The sequence below is a fragment of the Dasypus novemcinctus genome, chromosome 6 (genome assembly GCF_030445035.2).
Source record: "Dasypus novemcinctus isolate mDasNov1 chromosome 6, mDasNov1.1.hap2, whole genome shotgun sequence".
NCBI classification, from domain to species: Eukaryota; Metazoa; Chordata; class Mammalia; order Cingulata; family Dasypodidae; genus Dasypus; species Dasypus novemcinctus.
In genome coordinates, this window is record NC_080678.1 from 81,385,228 (window position 1) to 81,408,353 (window position 23,126).

The window sequence follows — 23,126 nt, forward strand, 5'->3', positions numbered from 1 at the left end:
ATACACAGAAACTGTTATATGCGCTAAGGCAGAAAAATTGAGCCAAGTTAAGGAATGAAAAGCCTACAGTGATTCATTATGCTGGGTCCAAAGGAAAGGTTTCACACAGGTTGGAGCTTTTGAGCTGATTCTTGAATCCCATTCACCTAGCTCCCTGGAGAAGGAGAACAATGAATCCTGGCCACAAGACAAGCAATGGAAATATGATAGTATAGAGGGAGGCAGTATGGCTTTGGTTTTGCCACCTATGACTACCTTTGTGATCCTGGGAAAACTATTTAACCTCTCTGAGTTTCAGCTTCTTCAACTTCAAAATGTTATTAATAATAATACCCACATCAAAGTCTTAAATGAGCAGCTTAGTACATGGCTCAAAGTAAGCAATGACAAAAATGTGTCTCCATTGTTAATATTAGTATTATTATTTTTGTATCAACCAACACAGCTGAGAAATAATGCCAGAGCAGAACCAGGATCTCATAAATGAGCTAAACTACAGACGGCCACAGACAAAACAGATGACTGTGTAAAACTGGAATATAAACCTGATGGAATCTGAATGACTGAAATGTGCTCTGGGAGATGGAGAGAACAGTACTGTCTTCTTCCTAAACATACAAATATTCACATGCCCCTAATCTACCAAGCAGCAAGAGTCATCATTTATTTTTGTATCTATTTCAAAGATCTATATGGTCATAAAGATCTAGATGTGTCATAAAGGCACATTGGAATTATAAGAAATGGAAAACACAAACTAGTGTCAGGTTTTATATTTTCTCAGTGCCATGATGCTGAGGACTGAGATCGTGATGTGGGAAGGAGGTAGTTCGAGGAGCTCAGGCTAGTACGCTTAAGCTGTCTGCCAGGCTCTGTCATAAACAATGTATACTTCAAGGGCAGTGAGGCTCAGTTTTCCCCACTGACTCCCGAGGGCCCCACTCACCATCACAGTCAAAGAGTGCAAATACCACGTCACACACGTGGTCTGACAGTTCCACTTTAGCCACTGTCCTGGCCACCTGCTGCATGGTCACTGAAAGAAGAAAGAGGTTGAATGAGCATAGCAGACGGACTTTCATTTTGTTTTCTGTGAATGGGGGGATTAAACTGTTCAGTTATATCAAAGTCTTCAACTGCATTTAAGTCATATTTAAGAAAATGAGAATTTAACTTTTACCCAAACCCCTTTTCCTTTTCACCTCAGGCTTCATTCTTTCTTACTGCTGCCAAACTAGAGGAGGTATAATACAGTAAATTAAGAATGCCTGAGAAGTGGATGTGGCTCAGGTGACTGGGTTCCCACCTACCACGTGGGAGGTCATTGTTTGGATACCAGGGCCTCCTAAAGAAGACAGCGGGCTGGCGTGATGGGCAGGCATGGCAAGCTGACACAACCAGAAACACAAGAAGAGGGAACATAATGAGAGACACAATAAGATGGGGAGCAGAGTGCCCCCTAAAGAAGACAGTGAGCTGATGCATCAGGCAGGTGCAGCGAGTTAATGTGACAAGATGATGCAACGAGAGACACGAGGAGGAAAAAAAATGAGAGATACAACAAAGCAGGGAGCGGAGGTGGTTCAAGCGATTAGGCACCTCCCTCCCACATCAGAGGTCCCGGGTTCGGCTCCCCGTACCTCCTAAAAAGAAACAAGGAGGACGAACAGACACAGCAAGTGCAAACAACAAAGGGGTAGGGAGAAATAAATAAATACAATAAATCTTAAAAAAAAGAAAAAAGTCTGACATTAATATCATCTCCTTCTTGCCATTTTCCTCCCAGTGGAAAGAACACGGTAACAAAAAGTCAAAGAAAAAAGCAGCAAAAGGAATGGGAGATGGGAAAAAGTAGGCTTGTCTGTAGCCTAAGTACCCTAAAGCTTTACCCTTCAGTTACTGACTGACAGCTAAGTACTTCTGGCTGCTCTTTGCCTCATGACCCACTGTGCACAGTAGCTGGGCTGGCAACAGTCCTCAGGGGGCTAAATCATGAGATGCTAACACATTCTGATTTTGAAAGTAAGGGAAGCACCTGCACAGATGAGCTCCTTTGTCCCTCCTCCCTGTTGGTTTTGCACCAGCACCTTTGTCTTTTTCCAGCTGTGCCCTTGGGATGAGCAGAGGCCCCTGTTTCACCAGGTCAGTGGGCAGACTTTTTTTCCCCTCAGACCTCAGCAGAAAATTTCTTCTCTTGTCATTTTCCCTTTCTCTGACATTTACTGTTAAATTCAGCAATCATGTGAGAATTGGGTTCTTCTGAAAGCAAACCAGGCAGGACCAGCAATTTCCACTGCCTTCTCGCCCATCTATCCTCAAATCTGATCTAGATACCCCAATAGATTATGATTATTGCTTATAGACATACTCTTAAGTGAGGTAAAACTCAGAAGAAAAGGAGTAGTTTCTATTTATGAATCAACTAGCAATGAAATGTTCTCTGTAAACATAGATGAGATTCATCTGGAAGCACTGTGTACTTAAAACTAGAGTCAGCGTGCATTCTTTGCTTATCTCATTCCTATAACTTTATTTCCTGTTACCAACTCTTCTTATCATTTCTTTTCCTGCATTTATCTTTCACGTTATCCCTATCACCTCCATACAGCCACCACAGTGACTGTAAGTCAGCAGATACAAAGACCAGAGTAATGCAGAGGAGTGAGGCAATGCAGCGGAAAACTGTGCTCTAAGCCCCAAGACCTGACCTCTAGTCCTGGCTCCACCGCCAACATACTGTGTGACCTGGACGGAGTTACTTCCTCTCTTTAGGTTTCATTTTCTCATATTAAAAAGGGGATGACACAAGATAACTGCTGAGGTGGCTCAGTAGCACAAAGGATGGTTTCCTAGTGTTTTCTAGAATCTGTGGTTAGCTGCTTAAAGGGGAGTTGGGGAATCTACGAGATGGTAGAATTCTAGGGTTTAGAACTTAAGCCTTGTAGGTCTAGGTACTTGATTTTCTTGGTGGGCTCTGAAGAACTTGATTCTTGCTAACTGAACTGCCTAGACAAGGAACAGAAATCAGACGGCCAATTTACAATAAGAATAGTAACTGTTAAGAGAGCTGAAATGATGACCACTGTTCACTATACTTCCCAGTAGGGAAATCTAGTATGGAAACTCAGTTCACCTCAGAAGACTGCTAAGTGAAAACAGAATCAGGTCAGCAGGAGCCGGATGCTCTCACACTATGACTCCTACTGAATTTCCCTTCACCGCCACAGAAATGTGTCCTGAGGAGGGGATCAGAACACCTATTGCTAGTATGCATTAGATAAAACACAAACACTTTTTGTTAACCATTCTTTCTCTGTTCATCAATCTCACACTTCTAACTGCCATAAGCAGCAACCATGCTCCCTTTCTCTTTCCCAGTTCTACTCTCTCAGGGCAGAGTGCTTACTGCCAATTTCTCCTGTAATTCCCAGTGCCCATCCTTTTCCCAATGAAAATGGAACTCTTTTCTCTAAACCATTGGCTGAATAAAATCAAGGATGTCTGGGAGAGCTCTTGACAATTTTTAGGAGAAGCCCATTAAGGTGCTATTAAGTGGTTGTAGAATAGGGACCTCTGCAAGCCACCAACAAGAATGCCTCATTACAAATGCCATCTCTTCGCAGAAGAGTTATAGATCACCTTCCATTTCTCATCAAGAGAGCTCTGATGTCCCGTCATCTGTATTGGAGGTCTTAAAACCAGGGCTGCTAAGTCATTGTAATGCAAATTACTGTTGTTACCAGCCAGCAAGGAGCTTAGCTGGAGTGCCCTTTCACAGTCCACAATCTTCAGTTCTGCCTCCAGGACGTATCAGATCAGTGGGGGAACAAATATTTAACTAGCTGGTGAGCTGTCAAGTTGGCAGCACTTGGGACAAGTGCAAGCACTTTAAGTACAAGCCAGGTGCTTGACAGCTGGGCCTGAGAATTGGCTCATTCATATTTGCTTCCAACATCTCTGAATCAGAAAGTTATAATTAAATCACAGCAAGCAGAGCAACTCCCCTCCTCAGATTCTGACTTCCCCATATAGACCAGTTGTTGATACTGGAATTCTGGCCTCCCCTATTTGATGATGCTAATCACCTGATGGTTGGGATTCCAGGTGTTATTCTGAAAGATGTCTACCTGCAGCATGAAGGCCTCTGGACAAGGCCTAGGTTCGCAAAGCCTCTACATTCCTTTTGTGTAATCCTGGCCCAGTTGCCTGATGGACATGGGGTTGGGTGAGTTCTAGGTTGAGTGAAGAAGGATTTGTGGAAGCAGGCTTAATGGGCATTGAAAAATATGGTACCATCTGGCTATTTGAAAAGTTCAGGCAGAATTTGAGTTGTGCGAGGTTCCCCCAATTTACTCTCTGGCATGGTCCATGACTGGACAATTTAACTGAATTTGTGTGGCTATGTTAATTAGAAGCTACAATACAGAAAATTATCTATTCAACACATTAGTCAAAGAGCAGAAAGGAGAGTTCTGGAGTGAAAAGGGCCCAAATACCACTTGGAAACAGAATCTAAGAAACCCAAGACTTCAGATGGAAGATAAGGTCCAAGAATATGGATAACTTGACCAGGATCACAAAGCTAGATGATAACAGAGCTGGGTCCCCTGACTTGCAGCCTAATGCTCTTTCTGTCAACCTCCTGGGTCACTTGATCCCTCACGTGGACAATACCAGTTCTCCCAGGAGTCTGTCACCCTAAACAAGAGAAAGAAAACACATGAAAGAAAAGAGGGAAGGGATGAATAATTGAACACAAGAGTATTGTGAGAAGACTGCATTTTAGCCTGATCACAGATCTAATGGCCCTATGCAGTGGAAAGACGTTTAGGATTCCTTGAAATGCATTCTGACAATTTCAGAGACAACTTAAAAGGCGTATTTAACAGCAACTCAAGTAAATGCATATGAAACAAAGGTGGCCTTGGAAACTTTTCTCCACAGCTGTTTCTGATGCACTGATATAGCTTTGGGTAGCATGATCCATTTAGGAGCTGCCAGTCTCTTCCTAGTGCAGAGGTGTTTGGAAAGGTGATATGCTAAGTAGCCATGTGACTATTCCTGCCACGCTGAACTGCAGTGGAGAAAATCAAAGCTGGCTTGTGAGTGCCAAGGTTAAGTGAGGGAAGACATTTCCGCTTTGGCCCTGGTGCTCTCTTAGTTTCTTAAAGTCCATCCTTTGATGGTTGGGGTGGGGGAGAAAAGAGCATTTTGTCCTTTCTTTTGTACCTTCTTCAAAGGTACTTTGGCTAATACAACACACACATTTCAACCTGATTTTGGGGTGGCACACGGAGGGCAGCATTAAGGAGAACTATCAATTTAAGGAATCAAGTGCAGTGCCGTGCACTTATCATATACCTATAATTATAACCATAACAATTCTTTGTTCTGAATAATGCTTTTTGAGCCTTCTGGTAGGATGGCCCCTCTGCATGCTCAGTCAGAGGTGATGCTGGCTCTTAAATACTAGCATATACCAGAGAGAAAACCTGTGCTCAGGACATCATAGCAAACGATGGCTTCAGTGGGATTGGGCTTACATACTTCATCTCACAGAAACTGACTTAGAAGTAAGATTTACTGCCATCATCCAGTGCTGTACAAGGTTTCATTAAAATCCTCATCACATCTTGTCCATAAAGGGTAAGCATTTCTACCACACCACTAAGCAGTCAGTGATTTGGGCTGACACCTAGATGGTGATCACAGTTTAGTGGGGAGACTATAAATACGCTAAAACTGAGAAATACACAGGAGAAATAGCAGATATAGTATTAATACACACATATGGGTTACCATGGAATAGTGTGTATTTTGTAAAAGGTATGTTTTGGATTGGAATTCTAAAGGATTAAAGATAGAGACTTTCAGATTTGAGATGTGTGGTAGTGGGTGATGGGAGGCAGGGGTGGAGAAGTCAGTGTGACTAGAGTATTGAAAGCAGGAGGGAAGGGAAAACCTGACTAGGAGGTGCAGAACAGAAGGTGCAGAGGGGGCGAGTGCATTGGGATAGATTTCAAGTGAGCCAGTCAAGTGTCCTTAAAAGGAAACCTTTGAAACAAAGCCAGGTCTTATGTGGGGACCAATTTACCATAGTAACATGTTTTTCCCTCTCCCACCCTTTAAATATTCATTCTCTTAAAGCTAAAGAAAATTAATTTTGATAAGGTAATCCATTCACCTGTTTCAAAATTCAAATGGTACAAAAATGTTGAAGTCTACTTCCCAACCTTATCCCCAAGTCACCTAGTTGTCCAGAGGTAACCAATATCACTAGTTTCTTCCAGAGATATTTTATAGATACATAATCAACTGTTTACATGTTCTTCCCCTAGCCCCCTTTCACAAACAAATGGTAGTATACTATTTTTGCTTTCTTATTTAACAATATATCTTAGAGATAATTTAACAGTACATAAATACTTTCTTTTCTCTAATATCTGCATAGTATTCCATGGACAGGATGTACCATAATTTATTTAACCCTCATTTATTCTTACTTCAATCTTGAGGAGAAAGTACCTCTTTTTCTTTTATAAAATTACTTCCTTGGTGGTCTATAGTCAGCTTCATCAATAGTCTGAATCGCTGAGGGTTAGAATGAAACTAATTGATATATTTAAATTCAATTTGCTGAAAGTATACAGAAGACTAAATAGTGTTTACCTTTGAAATTTTCTTAAACCTCAGTGTTTCTCACAGTAGTATACCTTGAGGCTCCTGAAGAAGCACTGCTTGTAATAAATACTAAATCTATACTGTTTCCAATATTGCTGTTAATCTTGCAACATTCTTTTCTGATTCTTTCTACATCAGGATGTAATGCTGGCTGCTTTTTGTCCTTATTTCACTATTATGTGGATGTTTTGGCAGTTTCTCTTACCCTCCCCTTTTTCCCTCCCCCACTGGTAATCACAAATTCCTAAAGCTTTTCTCCTCCTTATATACATTTACTAAATCACAATATATTTGAAATGATGTAGATAAGCCAGAATCAATCTTTAGAATTGCTAAATGACTTTAAATTTGGAAAAATAAACGAGGTCTCTGGAGAGAAAAATGCCTCATAAAGGAAACATTTACTTCAGAATTTGAACTTTCTTGCCTACATCGTGAATAATTTTACTTTAAAAATTGATGACTTTGTCTCAAATATAAGGAATCCCAGCCAACAATTCTCTGCACATATTAATGTTTCTATAAAATGCTGTGATGAACTGAAGCACAGGGGTTTGCCTCCCACAAACTTTAAAAGGATTTATAAAATAGGAGGCCTTTTTTCTTTCAAAACCTCATCTCCAGACCACACATCTTTGTAACATTCCTACCTCTCCAGCCTTCGTGCTGTGTCTTGGTTGCCTGGGGCACATTCTCCCCATGTGATTAGGTGCATTTCCTCCTATTTCTGCCTTCAAGTAAAGGCACCAAACCCCCTATCTAACTCTCTAGGTCCTTCTAGCTGCAATGGGTGCCACATACCAAAGAGAAGTTGTGGACCTGCATTTCTAGTCTGAGTTTTGTGTCATACTACCTGTGAATTGAACAAGTCATTTCTTCCATCTGCAAATGAAGGGGTTAAAAACAATACCATAAAGGTTTAAACAAAATGATTTCTAAGCTCCCTTCCAGTCCAAAATTTTATGACTGTCATTCATATAGATATATACATACACACATATATATGTAACATATTGGCTTTATCTTCCAAAGCCCTCAAAAAATAAAATCTAAAGGTGGGAACTTCTGGAACTATAATTGGTGTGATAAGCACAATTCTGAAATGGCCCCCAATTTCCCACCCTGTGGTGTACACAACAGGTACAATCCTTTTCCCTTAAGTGTGGGACCTGTGACTATGATGGGATCATCTTTTCCTTGATTAAGTTACTTTATAGGGAAAAGGGATGAGATGGGGGATAGTAATGATTACCTTACGTAAGTCTGTGTCTTAGCAGACTGAGGAGAGAGATTGTCCCACTGGTTGTAAGAGGTGGGGGGGTGGGGGGGGTGGGGGGGCTTTGAGATCACCACATAGCAAGAACTGCGCTGAGAGCAAACCCTGGCTGACCAACAACCCGAAGGAACTGAGCTCTGTCAACAACCTGAGTAAGCCTGGAAGAGAACTGTGATCTCCAGATGAGAAACACAGCCCTGCTGAAAACCTGATTTCAGCATTGAGCAAAGAACCTAGCTAAGGTGTGCCCAGACTTCTGACCTATAAAAACTGAGAGATAATAGGTATTGTTTTAGGTTGTTAAATTTGTGTAATTTGTTATGCAGCACGAGAAACCCAATAGAGCTGGCTAGTGGGGAAGGTATTTATGGTTGGGAATGTCCTTTTGGGGTTATAAATCTTACTTCATCTATATTTGCCTTCATTTGAGGTACATTTTACTGAACTGTCACTCTTTTGCCACTATTAACCAAAGATGGAGCTCCCCAAAATTAGGTCTTACAGAGGTAGGAGCATAGTTCTAACCAAGTTTTAAATTTGCTGACAAGAAAATAAATTAACTTTGTTACACTTCGGGGATTCAAGAGCCTTGCTCTGATTTCAAATGTATCTGATCATTATGTTAGTTCATTTTCACACAGATTTGGATATAACTTTAGATATAACATGTCCCTCAAAATGTTACCACATTCAGCAAAAACATGATTTAGTTATAGTTACAGGATTTCAAATCTGGAAGAGCCCTTAGAGACAGATATTTAATATAACTCCAACCTGAAGGTCAGGGAAGTTGCGACTTGCTCATGATGTCAAAGGAAATTAATGACATGGGAAGACGGCACAATCCTATCATTCTCCTCCTCCCCCTAGGCTCTTACTAGAGCAGTTCACCAGTCCTTCCAGAATCTGACCATGGTTAGAATTGATTCACTCATGTATTCAACATCAACTGAACATTTCCTGGCTCCAAAGATATGGAACATTTGGTTCACATCCTCACAGGGATTACAGTCTAATAGAAAATTCCCTCATTCAATACTGAGGATACTAGAGATATTCATATTAACAGGGGTTAGATATTCCTAGGAACAGAGAACTCAAATACTGAACCATACTAATGATAAAGGCTTCTTTAGACAATGAAGAACCCAAGAACTCTTGGATGAACGATTAAGCTTGCGAGAGGCTAAAAGTTTCAATCCTCACTAATAAGTACAAACAACTACTTTCAACTTCCAAACTAATAGGAATCTTTTTTTTTTTTAAATTCGTTTTTTAAAAATATTACATTAAAAAAATATGAGGTCCCATTCAACTCCACCGCCCCCACCCCCCACTCCCCCCACAGCAACACTCTCTCCCATCATCATGACACATCCATTGCATTTGGTAAGTACATCTCTGGGCATTGCTGCACCTCATGGTCAATGGTCCACATCATAGCCCATACTCTACCACGTTCCATCCAGTGGGCCCTGAGGGGATCTACAATGTCCTGTAATTGTCCGTGAAGCACCACCCAGGACAACTCCAAGTGCCAAAAATGCCTCCACATCTCATCTCTTCCTCCATTCCTCGCACCCAGCAGCCACCATGGCCACTTTTCCCACACCAATGCCACATTTTCTCTGTGGACCTTGGATTGGTTGTGTCCATTGCACATCTATGTCAAGAGGGGGCTTAGATTCCACATGGATACTGGATGCAATCCTCCTGCTTTCAGTTGTAGGCACTCTAGGCTCAATAGCGTGGTGGTTGACATTCTTCAACTCCATGTTAGCTGAGTGGGGTAAGTCCAATAAATCAGAGTGTAGGAGTTGAAGTCTGTTGAGGCTCAGGGCCTGGCTATCATATTGTCAGTCCAGAGATTCAAATCCCCTAGATAGATCTTAAACCCCAGCACCAACTACAATTCCAGTAAAGTAGCATGAAAGGCTTGTGAAAAGAGATCCCATCTGAGTCCAGCTCCATCATGCAGAAACACCAGCACCAAAGAAGGGCCAACTGGCATGGCAGTGAACCCCATCTGTCATGGCCATAGAACCCGTGGGTCTCTTTAGCCCTCAAAAGAACCAATACCTGGGGTTGTATCTACTTTATCTGTCTCTGAGACTCTGCTCAGGTGTGCATAGGGGAGGAATCTTAAAAGTGACTAAAAAAGCTGTAGATACTGTGTAGATACTGATTTTCAGGGTGATTTTTTTTTTTAAATTAACTTTTTGTGAAGCTCTCATACTGGAATAGGATGTTTCTAGCCTATTAGCTTCCTAATAAGATAAGCAGGTGGAGAAAAGTTAGCATCTGAAGGTTGAAAACTAGACCAAGTGGCTGAGTACAGTTATAATTTCAATCTAGTGTTAGTTTATTTAATTTTCACAATAACCCTGAAGCAGGTATTCTATCATCACCATTTTGCAGGTTAGGAAATGGAGGCTTTGAGAACTTCAGTTATTTGTTCAAGGTCACAAAGCTAGTGAGTAGCAGGAGCTCAAACTCAGGCTTGAGTTTGAAACCAAAATTTAGTACAATTTCTTGCATATAGTTTATATATTGCATCTTACTTTCAATAAATGCTAGATATCAGAACAGTATGTAAAAGGGAAACTAAGCATTGCTACACCAGTAAGGGGATGTGGTAAGGAATACCTTGATCATTAGAAGCTGAGCTACCCATACCTTTATATCTTTTATTTTCATGATGAGAAACTGACACCTTAGCATATACATATGCCCTTTTCTGGGGAGAGTGACTTTTAAAGGGATACCAATGTTCCTTGCTACATGATCTTACTCTAGAGACTTTAGGCTTTTGTCTGTTGGTTTCTTTGCTGTAAAGTAATAAGGTTGGAAAAAATACAGATGTGTCTATTAAGATGTTCCCATGTGGGATAAGAAGTGAGATGACAATCCCAAAAGTCTATGTCACAGTAAGGTATGCACTACAGATGCCAGAATATGTTTGGGCTGCAGAACCTGCTCACGAAGAGAAGAGACAAGCAGAGGGGGAAAAGGGCGTATTTCATATTCAAGAGAAGGGCATTATCTCTAAAACATCAATGTTTACCAAGCTTTATTGTCACCCTATGGATGGTCAACTCCTAGCCAAACGGAACTGGGGTGGGAGTGGGGGTGGGGAGATAGCCTAGTTTTCCCTAAGCCACTGAGAAGCAAGGCTCAAAATGGTAAACCTCATTGCTTCTGGGATTGTGCTTCAGCAGAGATTTTCAAACTTCATAGCATTTTGGGATGGAACTTGATGGAAAGAATACAGACTTTGGAATGAGACAGACTTCAGTTTGAATCTTGGCTCTAACACTGCTTAGCAAGATGTTTCATTTTATATTTTCTTGCCTGTAAAAGGGGGGATAATACCACTTACCTTTTAGTTTTAAAGATTAAGAGAGATAATGTACATAAAGCACTTAGTATGGTGCCTGGCAAATAGAAGTACTTGCTATTAGTCTTTTAGATGTGTGACAGTCTCATTGTCCTTGAAAGGGCAATGCCACAGGATTCTTAGGGCTCAGGAGAGGTTGGCAGCTTGTCACCCTCTTGTTAAAGGCAGTTTGTTCAGAATATAACAGTTTGGGGAAACGGACTTTGGCCCAGTGGTTAGGGCGTCCGTCTACCATATGGGAGGTCCGCGGTTCAAACCCCGGGCCTCCTTGACCCGTGTGGAGCTGGCCATGCGCAGCGCTGATGCGCGCAAGGAGTGCCGTGCCACGCAAGGGTGTCCCCTGCGTGGGGCCCCCACGCACAAGGAGTGCGCCCGTGAGGAAAGCCGCCCAGCGTGAAAAGAAAGAGCAGCCTGCCCAGGAATGGCGCCGCCCACACTTCCCGTGCCGCTGACGACAACAGAAGCGGACAAAGAAACAAGACGCAGCAAATAGACACCAAGAACAGACAACCAGGGGAGGGGGGGGAAATTAAATAAATAAATAAATCTTAAAAAAAAAAAAAGAATATAACAGTTTGTCATGTGCTAGAAATTCTTGCTCCTTTAGCAATTTCTCACTCCCCTCAGAACACAGTAGGGCCCTGAAGGTCAAAAGGCCGAGGCAGGCACATTTACTCATTCAAAATAATTAGACTCAATGGACTTGAAATCCACAAAGGTTCTTGGAGGTCATCCAGACTCCCACGTCACTTCAGAGATCAATGAAACAGCTCATTTGATGATGTGACTGATACTTCAGAAAAAATACTTGGGGTTTTATTATTTATTCTCTTGGCTTTTCAGGTAATAAGGCAGACAGTACCTCTAGAATGACTTCAAAGAATTAAAGACTACTATATCATAAATTAGGATTTTCAATCTAAGTAGAATTGTGCTAGGACATGAGGTAGTAAAAGCTGTGGACTATATCTGTGTGATTTTTCCCCTATATTATAGTTCTAAGTACACAGAGGTCACTAGTGGACCCATCAATTCACCAGCCTATAATATCTTGAGGTGCTTTATAATGGGGCTTTCCTGTACCTGGAAACCCTTTGTTTTCCTGGCAGAAATAGGGACACTCTAATATATATAGCTATAGCTCACTCTAGAGCTCCAACTCATATACTTTCCAACTTTTCCATCATAGGAAGTCACTGGGGAAGGAGTCATGTTCAATTTTTTATTACCTTCTTTAGCAGACTACTTAAATCATTCAGACAGTCCTTGAGAGGTTATATATCCAATTTTATGTCTAGTATATGTACAAACTAGTTTCTCTTAGTGCTAAACAAGAGATAGAAACACAGTATTTCATAGAGAAAGGTTCTTTCTTCAAATGGTAGGATTTTATCACTTCTTACCTGAGAGTTGTTATTCTCACGTGGGTCATGCAGAACTAAAGAAATAGTCTGAATGAAATTTGCCTGTTTTGCTCAGGAAGAATTGGATCATGCTGTATTATGATAATTCTTTACTTGCCACTTGCCTGGGTTTCTCAAACTGTTCTGAGGTTGAGGTTCAAACTGTTCTATAGGTTGCTAAAAAATATTATGGGGGGCAAATCAAGTTTGGGAAATATATTTCTCTCTTGGAGATTAATAATGCATATCAGCATATTAAAATTTTGACAGGAGTAGTCCTGCAGGAAGAAATCCTGTATAACCTTGCATTCTGCAAACTTATTTGAAACCATGGGACACTTTTTAGTTTTAAACCCACAGAATCATTATCATATTGCAGACACCAGCGTTTTTCACAATGTAGTTCGGGAAATGTAGTTTGGGAAATTACGTTTAAAGACTGGTTTGTAAGCTCTAAAAAAGCCAAAAAAGAGACAGTGCCAGGGTCTCTAAGGGATGCCAATTTCTGAAGGTCCTAATTTTTCTGGAAAAAATGAAGACAGTTGAGACTGAGAGCAGCTAAAACTCAGAGCAGAAACCAGGCAAAATGTATTCCTGTCTCTCCCCTTTCCCCCTCTTTCACACAGAATGCGTCAGGTACCTCCACTTCTAAACTCCTAGATCCTCTTAGGCCTAATTAGCTCTTTTATACCAAGCTGGAATTGCTTGTACATGTACCCGTCTTTCCCACTAGACTGTGACGTCCTTGATGGTAGAACCCTGTGCCCAGCTGGCTGTGCTTCTGGCTGAATAAATGGATGAACAACACTAAGTGTGGCTCACACCATCAACTTCATAATAAAGTAGATGACATTTATTAAACAGTCATCATATGACAGGTGCAAGGTAAAGTGCTTTACATAGATTTATCCTCACAACAACCCTATAGGGTGGGTATTATCATCCTGATTTTAAAAACATAGAAACTAAATGCAGAACTTGCCCAGAGTTATGCAGCTAGCAAATGATGGAGCTAAGAGTCAATCCAGGCAGTATGACTTCAGAGATTGCGTTCTTAACCACTATACTTTTCTTCCTTTCTTCTTCTAAGAGTCATCCCACTAGCAAATTCCATGTTTCTCTGGAAGCAGGAGGAGAGGTCTATACCTCATATAAACTCTCAAGCCAATGGAAAAATCACTGGTATTGCTGTCAGGGTCCGGAGGTTTAAAAGCAAAGCCTAGGGCAGAGTGCAAGGAGAGCATGTGAAAGATAGGCACTTGCGGCAGAGTGAAGGGCCTTGGACAGCACAGCCGAGCACGTAGTCCTCTTACCACGCACACCCCGGTACATGAACAGTCAGCATGACTGATATCTGCACTCCTTTAAGCATGGAAGACGGTGAAATAAACGTCAAGTGTAAAGACAGGGGTTTCGGGAGTTTGTTTCCTGGGTCTACTGAGAAGAGTGAGGGTTCACTTGTTTATGATCCTCTGTGTTATTCACATATTTCAACATGTTCAATCATTCATTTATTGATCAAATAGTTACTGAGTGTCTTATGTCACAGATATTGTTCTAGGCATAGGAAATAGATCTGAGAGCAAGACATATTCTACTGAGGGGAGACAGATAATGAACATATAAATAAATGAGAAAATATCAGATAGTGATCAATGCTATTAGAAAAAAAAGTAGGATAAGGTGATGTAGGGTGATGTGACTACTTTAGAATGGCAAGTCAGGGAAGGCCTCTCTGAGAAGTGATTTATACTGCAAACTGAGTTAAAAGGACCCAAGCACATGGGGATCCCAGCAAAGAGCAATTGAGGTGGAGGATAGAGCTAGGCCAAAGGCACTAAGGTGGGAATGGGTTTGGTATATTTGAAATACAAATAGAAAGTCAATTGGAGTACAGTGAACTAGGAGGAAATAGACATTCGATGAGCTTGTATACAAGGACCATGTCCTACAGAGCCCTGCAAGCCAGGGTAAAGAGCCTAGGGCTGTAGTAGGGGAGATGGAGAAAAGAAGCCAGATCAGAATATGTTGTAGAGTATAGTCAACAGGATTTATTGGGGGGGGGGGGGGGGGGGGAGAAGGGGGGAAAGGAGTGAAAGAAAAGGAATGAAAGGTAATGCCTATTTTTTTTGTTTGTTTGAGCTCTAGGATAGGTGGTGAATCACTCAGTTAATAAGCATTTATTAGGGGCCTACCATCACTGTACCAAATACTGTACTCAGTGGTTTCTGCTCTACGTGATTAGCCATATTTGTAGAAGTTCCAGCACATGTTCATAATTCACAGATAGGAACTGATGACAACAGTGAAGGCAGAAGATTTAAAATTAAACCCTCTCTTTCTTTTAATTATAAAAGCTATAGACATTACAGTTTTAAAAATATTTTATATTGAGTAGTCAGGGAAAGCTCTATGAGGAAGTGATATTTGGATTGAGAGTTGAAAGATAAATAGAAGGGAAGTGGATGTGGCTCAAGCAATTGGGCTCCCATCTACCATATAGGAGGTCCAGGGTTCAATGCCCAGGGCCTCCTGGTGAAGGCAAGCTGGCCCATATGGCAAGCTGGCCCACACAGGAGGGCTGCCCCGCACAGGGGTGCTGACCCATGTGGAGACCTGGGGCAGCAAGATGACGCAACAAAAAGAGACACAAAGGAAAGATAATAAGAGATGCAGCAGATCAGGGAGCTGAGGTGGTGCAAGAGAATGATTGTCTCTCTCCCACTCCAGAAGGTCCCAGGATTGGTTCCCAGAGCTGCCTAATGAGAATACAAGCAGACACAGAAGAACATACAGTGAGTGGACACAGAGAGTAGACAATGGAGGGAGGGGAGAGAAATAAATAAATAAATAAATAAAATTTTTTTAAAGATAAATAGAAATTATCCAGATAGGAGTATAATTGGGTTTCTAAAAAAAATGATAATTTGGTTTTTTTTCTTTCCCTTTTTTAAAATGCCCCCCCCCCGCCCCTTTGTGGCTTTTTGTATGCTATCTGCTCTCTGTGTTCATTTGCTGTGCGTTCTTCTGTGTCTGTATTTATTTATTTTATTTCCCCTCCCCCCTTGCAGCTTGCTTGCTGTCTGCTCTCTGTGTCCATTTGCTGCCCGCTCTTCCATGAGTTTTTTTGCTCCTCTCCCTTTTTTTTGGTTGCGTCACCTTGCTGAGTTGGCTCTCTGTGGTGCTTTTGGGCCAGGAGGCTCTCTGCAGCATGCGGGCGAGCCCACCTTCACAAGGAGGCCCTGGGACACGAACCCAGGGCTTCCCATACGGTGGAGAGGAGCTCAACTGAATGAGCCACAGACCCTTCCTGATAATTAGGTCTTTAAATAGACATATACAAATATTCTCATAGCAACTTAAGTTAATTTCTTTTTTACTTTGTGGATTATATATGAATGATTTAAAATTCTTGGTTGGCTTCTTACTTTTATTTAGCATAATCTAGGCCAATTTCCCCAAGATGTCTATTGTTAACACACTTAGAGAATCCAAAGTTATTTTTTTAAAAAAAGAAAAAAAGTCAAAACGAATGCCAAAACATCACATATCTCAAAGCCAAAGAAATTTTTAAACATCAGATGTGACTGTATAATCCATACCACTGTTTCTAGTACCAAGGCTAATGAGGCATCTAGAGCCTAAACATCCCAGGAAATGGCACGAAGTCACTGGAAAAAGACCACTTTTCCTTTTTTTTTTAATCACTAAGTTGTACTTCCCTTTGCCACCAGTACCCTGAATTATTCTGTTTTGTAGAGAACCTATAATTTTAACACAGAAAATGACTCATCCTCTATCTATTGTCTTTAGTTCAGCTTTTTAAAAAAAGGAATGTAAATATAAAAAGGAGCTTATTAATTTCATTTTATATTAAATGATGATTTAAAATCTTATATCTTTGGATTTACAGATGTTGTCAAATAATGTTTTATGAAACAATGCAATATAACCAAAGCTATTCTGGAGAAGTGATCTTGTGACACATGCAGGCACACAACCTCCATGGTATGATTAACTTTTTTTCTAAAGGATTCTACAAAAGTCAGAGCAGGGTTTTTTTTTCCCTTTAAAAACAAAAACATTATTTTAAACAAATATATATCAAGAGAACCTCATTTTGGCTACTAGCTGGGTAACTCCTTAGTAAAATGAAACCTAAAGACAGTCTCTTAGATCATCACAAGCAAGAGTGTGTTTGTAAACCTCAGTCAGTGCTTTGGAGATATTTAAAAATCATATACTGCAATGCCCAGTGGTGAAATAAGGACATTTTCAGATAAAGCAGAACAAAGAGAATGCACGGCTAGCATATCTACACTGCAGGAAGTGATAAAGGAAAATTTTCAGATTAAGGGAAGTGATAGATAAAAACTCAGATATTCAGGAATGAATGAAAAGTATTCAAAATGGCAAATATGTGGGTAAATATAAAATATTATTTCTTAACTTTTTAAAAAACATGTCTGTCTTCACAGAGACAGAGAAAGCAAAAATCATAAGGCTGTATGGTAGGAATTATAACAGATGAAATATAAATGACAAATACAGCATAAAGGATGGAGAGGTAGAAGATGGAACTATATGATTACAAGGTTCTTATAGTTTACTTGAAGTGATAAAAATATTAACTCTAAGTAGACCATGAAAAGTTATATTGTATAATTTCTAGAGAAATCACTAAAAAATGCAAAGACGTACAGCTAAAAAGCCTCTTACTAGACTATATGGTGTCTAATAAGATGTACTTCAAATATAAAGGCACAAATAAGCCAAAAATAAAATAGAAAAAGATAAATGATAGAAATAACAATTATAAGAAGGCTGTAGTAGCTTTATTAATATCAGACAAAAAAGACTTCAAGAAATGAAATATTACCTAAAGATAAAAATGCTAACTCATCAGAGAAGCATAATATTCATAAGTATATACATACTTAATATCAGAGCTCAAAATATGTGAAGCAAAGACTGACATCATTTACACGGAAAAACAGACAAAGCTACACAATCATACTTGGAGACGTTAATACCCCTCTCTCCCTAATGATAGAGCAACTAGACAAAAATGTCAGTAAGGACACAGAAGACATGAACAATACTATCAACTACCTTGACCTAATAGACATTTATATAATACTATACTCCAATCTGCAGAATACACATTCTTCTTAAATGCACATAAAACAGTCATCAAAAGAATGACTATAAGGTAGACAACAAAACAAGTCTCAATCAATTATAAAGAATTGAAATCTTACAGAGTGTTTTCTGACCACAGTGGAATGAAGTTAGAAATCAATAACAATATCTCTAGAAAAACTCAAAATATTTGGAAATTAAACACACTTTCAATGACCCATGGGTTATCAAAGAACTCACAAGGAAAATCAGAAATGTTTCAAACGGGATGATAATGAAAACATACATCAAAATTTATGGGATGTAGATAAAAGCAGTGCTTAGAGGGACAGCTTTTTAAGATAGCTAAAAAGCTTATCTTAGAAAAGGAAGGGACATTTCCATCTTAAGAAGGTAGAAATAGCAAAGTAAAAGTAATGCATACTAAAAATAAATAGAGGAGAGAAACGGATGTGGCTCAACTAATTGGGTTCCCGTCTACCATATAGGAGGTCTGGGGTTGGATGCCCAGAGCCTCCTGGTGAGGGCAAGGTGGCCCATGCAGTAAGCTGGTCCATATGGAGTGCCAGCCCACGCTAAAATGCCACCCGGCGCAGGAGTGCTGCCCTGCATGGGAAAGCCACCCAGCATGGGAAAGCCACCTGCGCAGGAGAGCCGGCCGATGCTGAGAGCTGTGGCAGCAAGATGACTCAACAAGAGACACAGAGGAGAGAAAACAAGAAGACGTAGCAGAACAGGGAGTTGAGGTGGCGCAAAAGAGTAATCGCCTCTCTCCCACTCCGTAAGGTCCCGGGATCGGTTCCTCGAGCCGCCTAATGAAAATACAAGCAGACACAGAAGAGACACACAGTGAATAGACACATTGAGCAGGGAATGGGGGGAGGGGGTAGAAATAAAGTAAATCTTTAAAAAAACAAGTAGAAGGATGGAAATAACAGGAGCCAAAATTAAAGTTAACATAATTTTTTTTTTAAAGATCAACAAATTGACAAACCTTTAGCAAGACTGAATAAGGGGAAAAATAGAGAAAACATAAGTCATCAATACTGGGAATGAAAGAGAGGATTTCAGATTCTACAGACATTAAAAGGATAGGAAGAGAATATTATGAACAACTTTATGTCAAATCCAACAACTTAGATGAAATGGAAATCTAAGGGATGAATAGGTTAAGCACAGGGAAGTTTTAGGGGGGTGAAGAAGCACAGGGAATTTTTAGGGTGGTGAAATCATTCCATACATGTTAGTGGTAGAAACACATCATTATACATTCATCAAAACCCTTTGACCTGTATAACACAAATAGTGAATCTTAATGTAAACTATTGACTATATACAGGAATAATAATGTATCAATATTGATTCACTGATTGTAAGACATATACCATAGTAATGCAAGATGGTAATAACAGGGAAAACAGTGTGGAGGGAGTATGGAACTCTACGTACTACCTGCTCAACCATTCTGCATAGCTAAAACTGTACTAAAAATAAAACATTATTTAAAAATTGATACAAAGTAAAATGGAAACTCTGAATACCTAAGGAAATTAGATTTATTATCAGACTCTTCCCACAAAGAAAACTACAGCCCAGATAATTTCACCAGTGACTCCTATCAAACAATTCAGGAAGAAATAAGAACAATCTTACACCAATTCTTTCTGAAAAGAGGAGGAAAAAAGCCCCAACTCATTTTATAAGGTCAACATACCCCGATACAAAACCTGAAAAGACATTACAAAAAAGAAAATTACTATCCCTTAATATTTAAGAAAATATTAGTAAATTGAATCTAGCAATATGTAAAAAACCAGACATATCATGACAAAATTAGGTTTATTCCATGATTATAAGGGATAATCAGCGTGATCTACCGTATCTAGAGAATGAAGGCAAAAACCCATATAATCATTTCAATAAATATAGAAAAAGTATTTGACAAAATTCAACAGCCACTTATGATGAAAACCCTCTTCAAATCAGGAACAGAAATAAAACTTCCTTAATCTGATAAAAGGCATTTTTGAAAAACCTTATTTAGCATTAAGTTTTTTAAAAAAAGGTTAATTTAATTAATTTATTTCTCTCCCTCCTCCTTGTTGTTTGGGCTTACTGTCTGCTTTCTGTTCATCTTTTTTTTTAGGAGGCACCGGGAATTGAACCTGGGACCTCATGTGGAAAGTAGGCACTCAATCACTTGAGCCACCTCCACTCCCTAGCATCAAATTTAATAGTGAAATATTGAATGTGTTCCCTCTACAATCAGGAAGAAACGAAGGAAGCAAGGAAGTCCATTTTCACTATTTCTACTCTCATTGTATGGTAGTTTAGGCAAGTGCAGCAAGGCAAAAAAAAAAAAAGTCATACACATCAAAAAAAGAAGTAAAACTATCTTTGCAGATGACATGTCAAAAAACTTAAGGAATTTATAAAACAACTAAAAGAATACGTGAATTTAGCAAGATCTCAGAATATAAGATTAATACAAAAAAATCAGGGAAACGGACTTTGGCCCAGTGGTTAGGGAGTCCGTCTACCATATGGGAGGTCCGCGGTTCAAACCCCGGACCTCCTTGACCCGTGTGGAGCTGGCCATGCGCAGTGCTGATGCGCGCAAGGAGTGCCGTGCCACGCAAGGGTGTCCCCCGCGTGGGGGAGCCCCACGCGCAAGGAGTGCGCCCATGAGGAAAGCCGCCCAGCGTGAAAAGAAAGAGCAGCCTGCCCAGGAATGGCGCCGCCCACACTTCCCGTGCCGCTGACAACAACAGAAGCGGACAAAGAAACAAGACGCAGCAAATAGACACCAAGAACAGACAACCAGGGGAGGGGGGAAATTAAATAAATAAATAAATCTTTAAAAAAAAAAAAAATCAGTAGTATTTTGGGGAGCAAATGTAGCTCAATGATTGAGTGCCTGCTTCCCATGTCTGAGATCCTGGGTTCAATACTCAGTACTCCTAAAAAAAAAACAATGGTATTTGAATACTAACAGTACACAATTGGAAAATGAAATTAAAAAACAATTTATCTATAATAGCATAAAAATATAAAGTAGTTAGGCATACACAAAAAAAATGCTGAGAGAAATTAGAGAATATCTGAATATATGAGATACACTTGCTCATGAATCAGAAGACTTGATATCATTAAGATGATAATTCTCTTCAAGTTGATCTATATATTCAATATAATTCCAATCCAATCTCTTCCAGGTAAAAGGTACATGTTGTTTATAAAACATATGGCAATGCAAAAAGAAAGACCTAGAATAGGGAATAGGAAGTTAAGGATTAAAATGTGCAGTATTCCTATTTGGAATGAGATAAAGTTTTGGTAATGGATAGTGGTGATGGTAGCACAACATTTTGAATGTAATCACCAGCACTGAAATATATACTGGAATGTGGATAAAAGAGGAAATTTTAGGTTTTTTATACACACACACACACACACACACACACACACACATATATATAAAATAGAAAAAAACATTAAAAAACCCTACTGTACTATATAAATAGTGAACCCTAAGTTAAACCATGGACTACAGTTAATAGTATTATCATAAAAATGTGCTTTTATTAATATAAGAAATTTAACACACCAATGCAAGGTGTTAATAATAGGGGGATATATGCGAATCCAAAAATCACTTGTATATATAGATTTCTGGATAAAAATGGTAGAGTAAACATATTCATTTATCTTCTATCCCCTCTGAAACCATACTAAGATGAAACTGAGGGAATAAAAAAGGTATACATGCACAAAGATAAAGAGAATTAAAGAGAAAAGTATTGTAGCGGAGAACTTAATAAATTTTTGAAAGAGGATAACTGATACATCAGAGTGCAAAAGGAAAAAAACAACAAAACAAAAACTTACGTGAAAATGCAAAGGAAAGACCTTGAATATCCAAAACAATCTTGAAAAAGAACAACCAAACTGGAGGAGTTACACTACCTGACTTCAAGACATAGTATAACGCTATAGTATTCACGTCAGGGGTATGGGCATAAGGATACATACAAAGATAAATGTAACAGAATAGAGAGCCATACTTAGAAGTCATTTGATTTCTGACAAAGGTACTACAAAATTAATGGGAGGCCTTTTGAACAAATAGTGCTGTTACAACTGGATATCCATACAGAAAAAAATCTTGATCCCCACTTTACCTCATATATAGAAATTAGTTGATCATGTATGCAAACATAAAAATTAAAATAACAGTTTTTAGGAGAAAACGTGAGAAAATTGTCATAGTTTGACGGTAGCTAAAGCTTAATAGATAGAATCCAGAAAACAATAACCAAAAAATAAAAGTGTGATAAATTAAACTTCATCAAAATTATAAATTTCTGCTCATTAAAGACATCTTTAAGGAAGTAAATAGACAAGTCAGATTAGGAAAATATTTGCAAATTATATATCTGATAAAGAACTTGTACCTAGAATATATATAAATTTCATTAATAAAAAGACAAGCAGTCTAATTTTAAAAACATCAAAAAATTTGAACAAACATTTCACAAGAGAAAATGACTGAATGATAAGAACAAGAAAAACTATTTAATAGCAGTAGTCATCAGGGAAATACCAATTAAAACCACAATGAGATACCTTACATATACACCAGAATGACTAAAACAAACAAAATGACATCTCCAATTGTTGACAAATTTGTGGAACAATCAGAAATGTTGTACACTGCTGAAAGGTATGTGTAAAAAGATACACTGTGGAAAAGGATCCGACAGTTTTTAATAAAGTATATACCAACCCTTGGCCCAGCGACTCCACTATTAGGTATTTATCCAAGAAAAATGAAAATACATGATCTCCAAAAGACTTGCACAACTATGTTCACAGCATCTTTATTTATAATGGCCAGCAACCAGAAACCACCAAAAGAAGAAGGGATAAATAAACTGGTGTATTCATATAATGGATTACTACTGGTAATCAAAAAGGAACAAACTAGCAACACACACAACAATATAGATGTTTTCTCAAAGACATTACGCTGAAAGAAACCTTAGGAAGAGTACACATTGTATAAGTCCATTTGTATGAGGTACTAGAACAAGAAAATTAATTATGGTGGGAAATAAATAAAAATTATGCCTCAGGATAGGTGGGGGCAGAAATTGACTGTGAAGGGGACCAGGGAACTTTAAACAAATATTGAACTTTAGTTAACAATATACATGCTGAAGTGTTT

At 39.3% G+C, this 23,126-nt stretch overlaps 1 protein-coding gene across 1 annotated transcript in view; it reads right to left on the bottom strand.

Moving 5' to 3' along the window:
* MICU1 (mitochondrial calcium uptake 1) overlaps positions 1-23,126 on the bottom strand; it is a 257,726-nt gene that overhangs the window by 7,013 nt on the left and 227,587 nt on the right. The window contains exon 11 of the mRNA XM_058299000.1: positions 947-1,036. Within this exon, the coding sequence (XP_058154983.1) occupies positions 947-1,036 (90 nt within the window). The remainder of the gene's footprint in view (positions 1-946; positions 1,037-23,126) is intronic.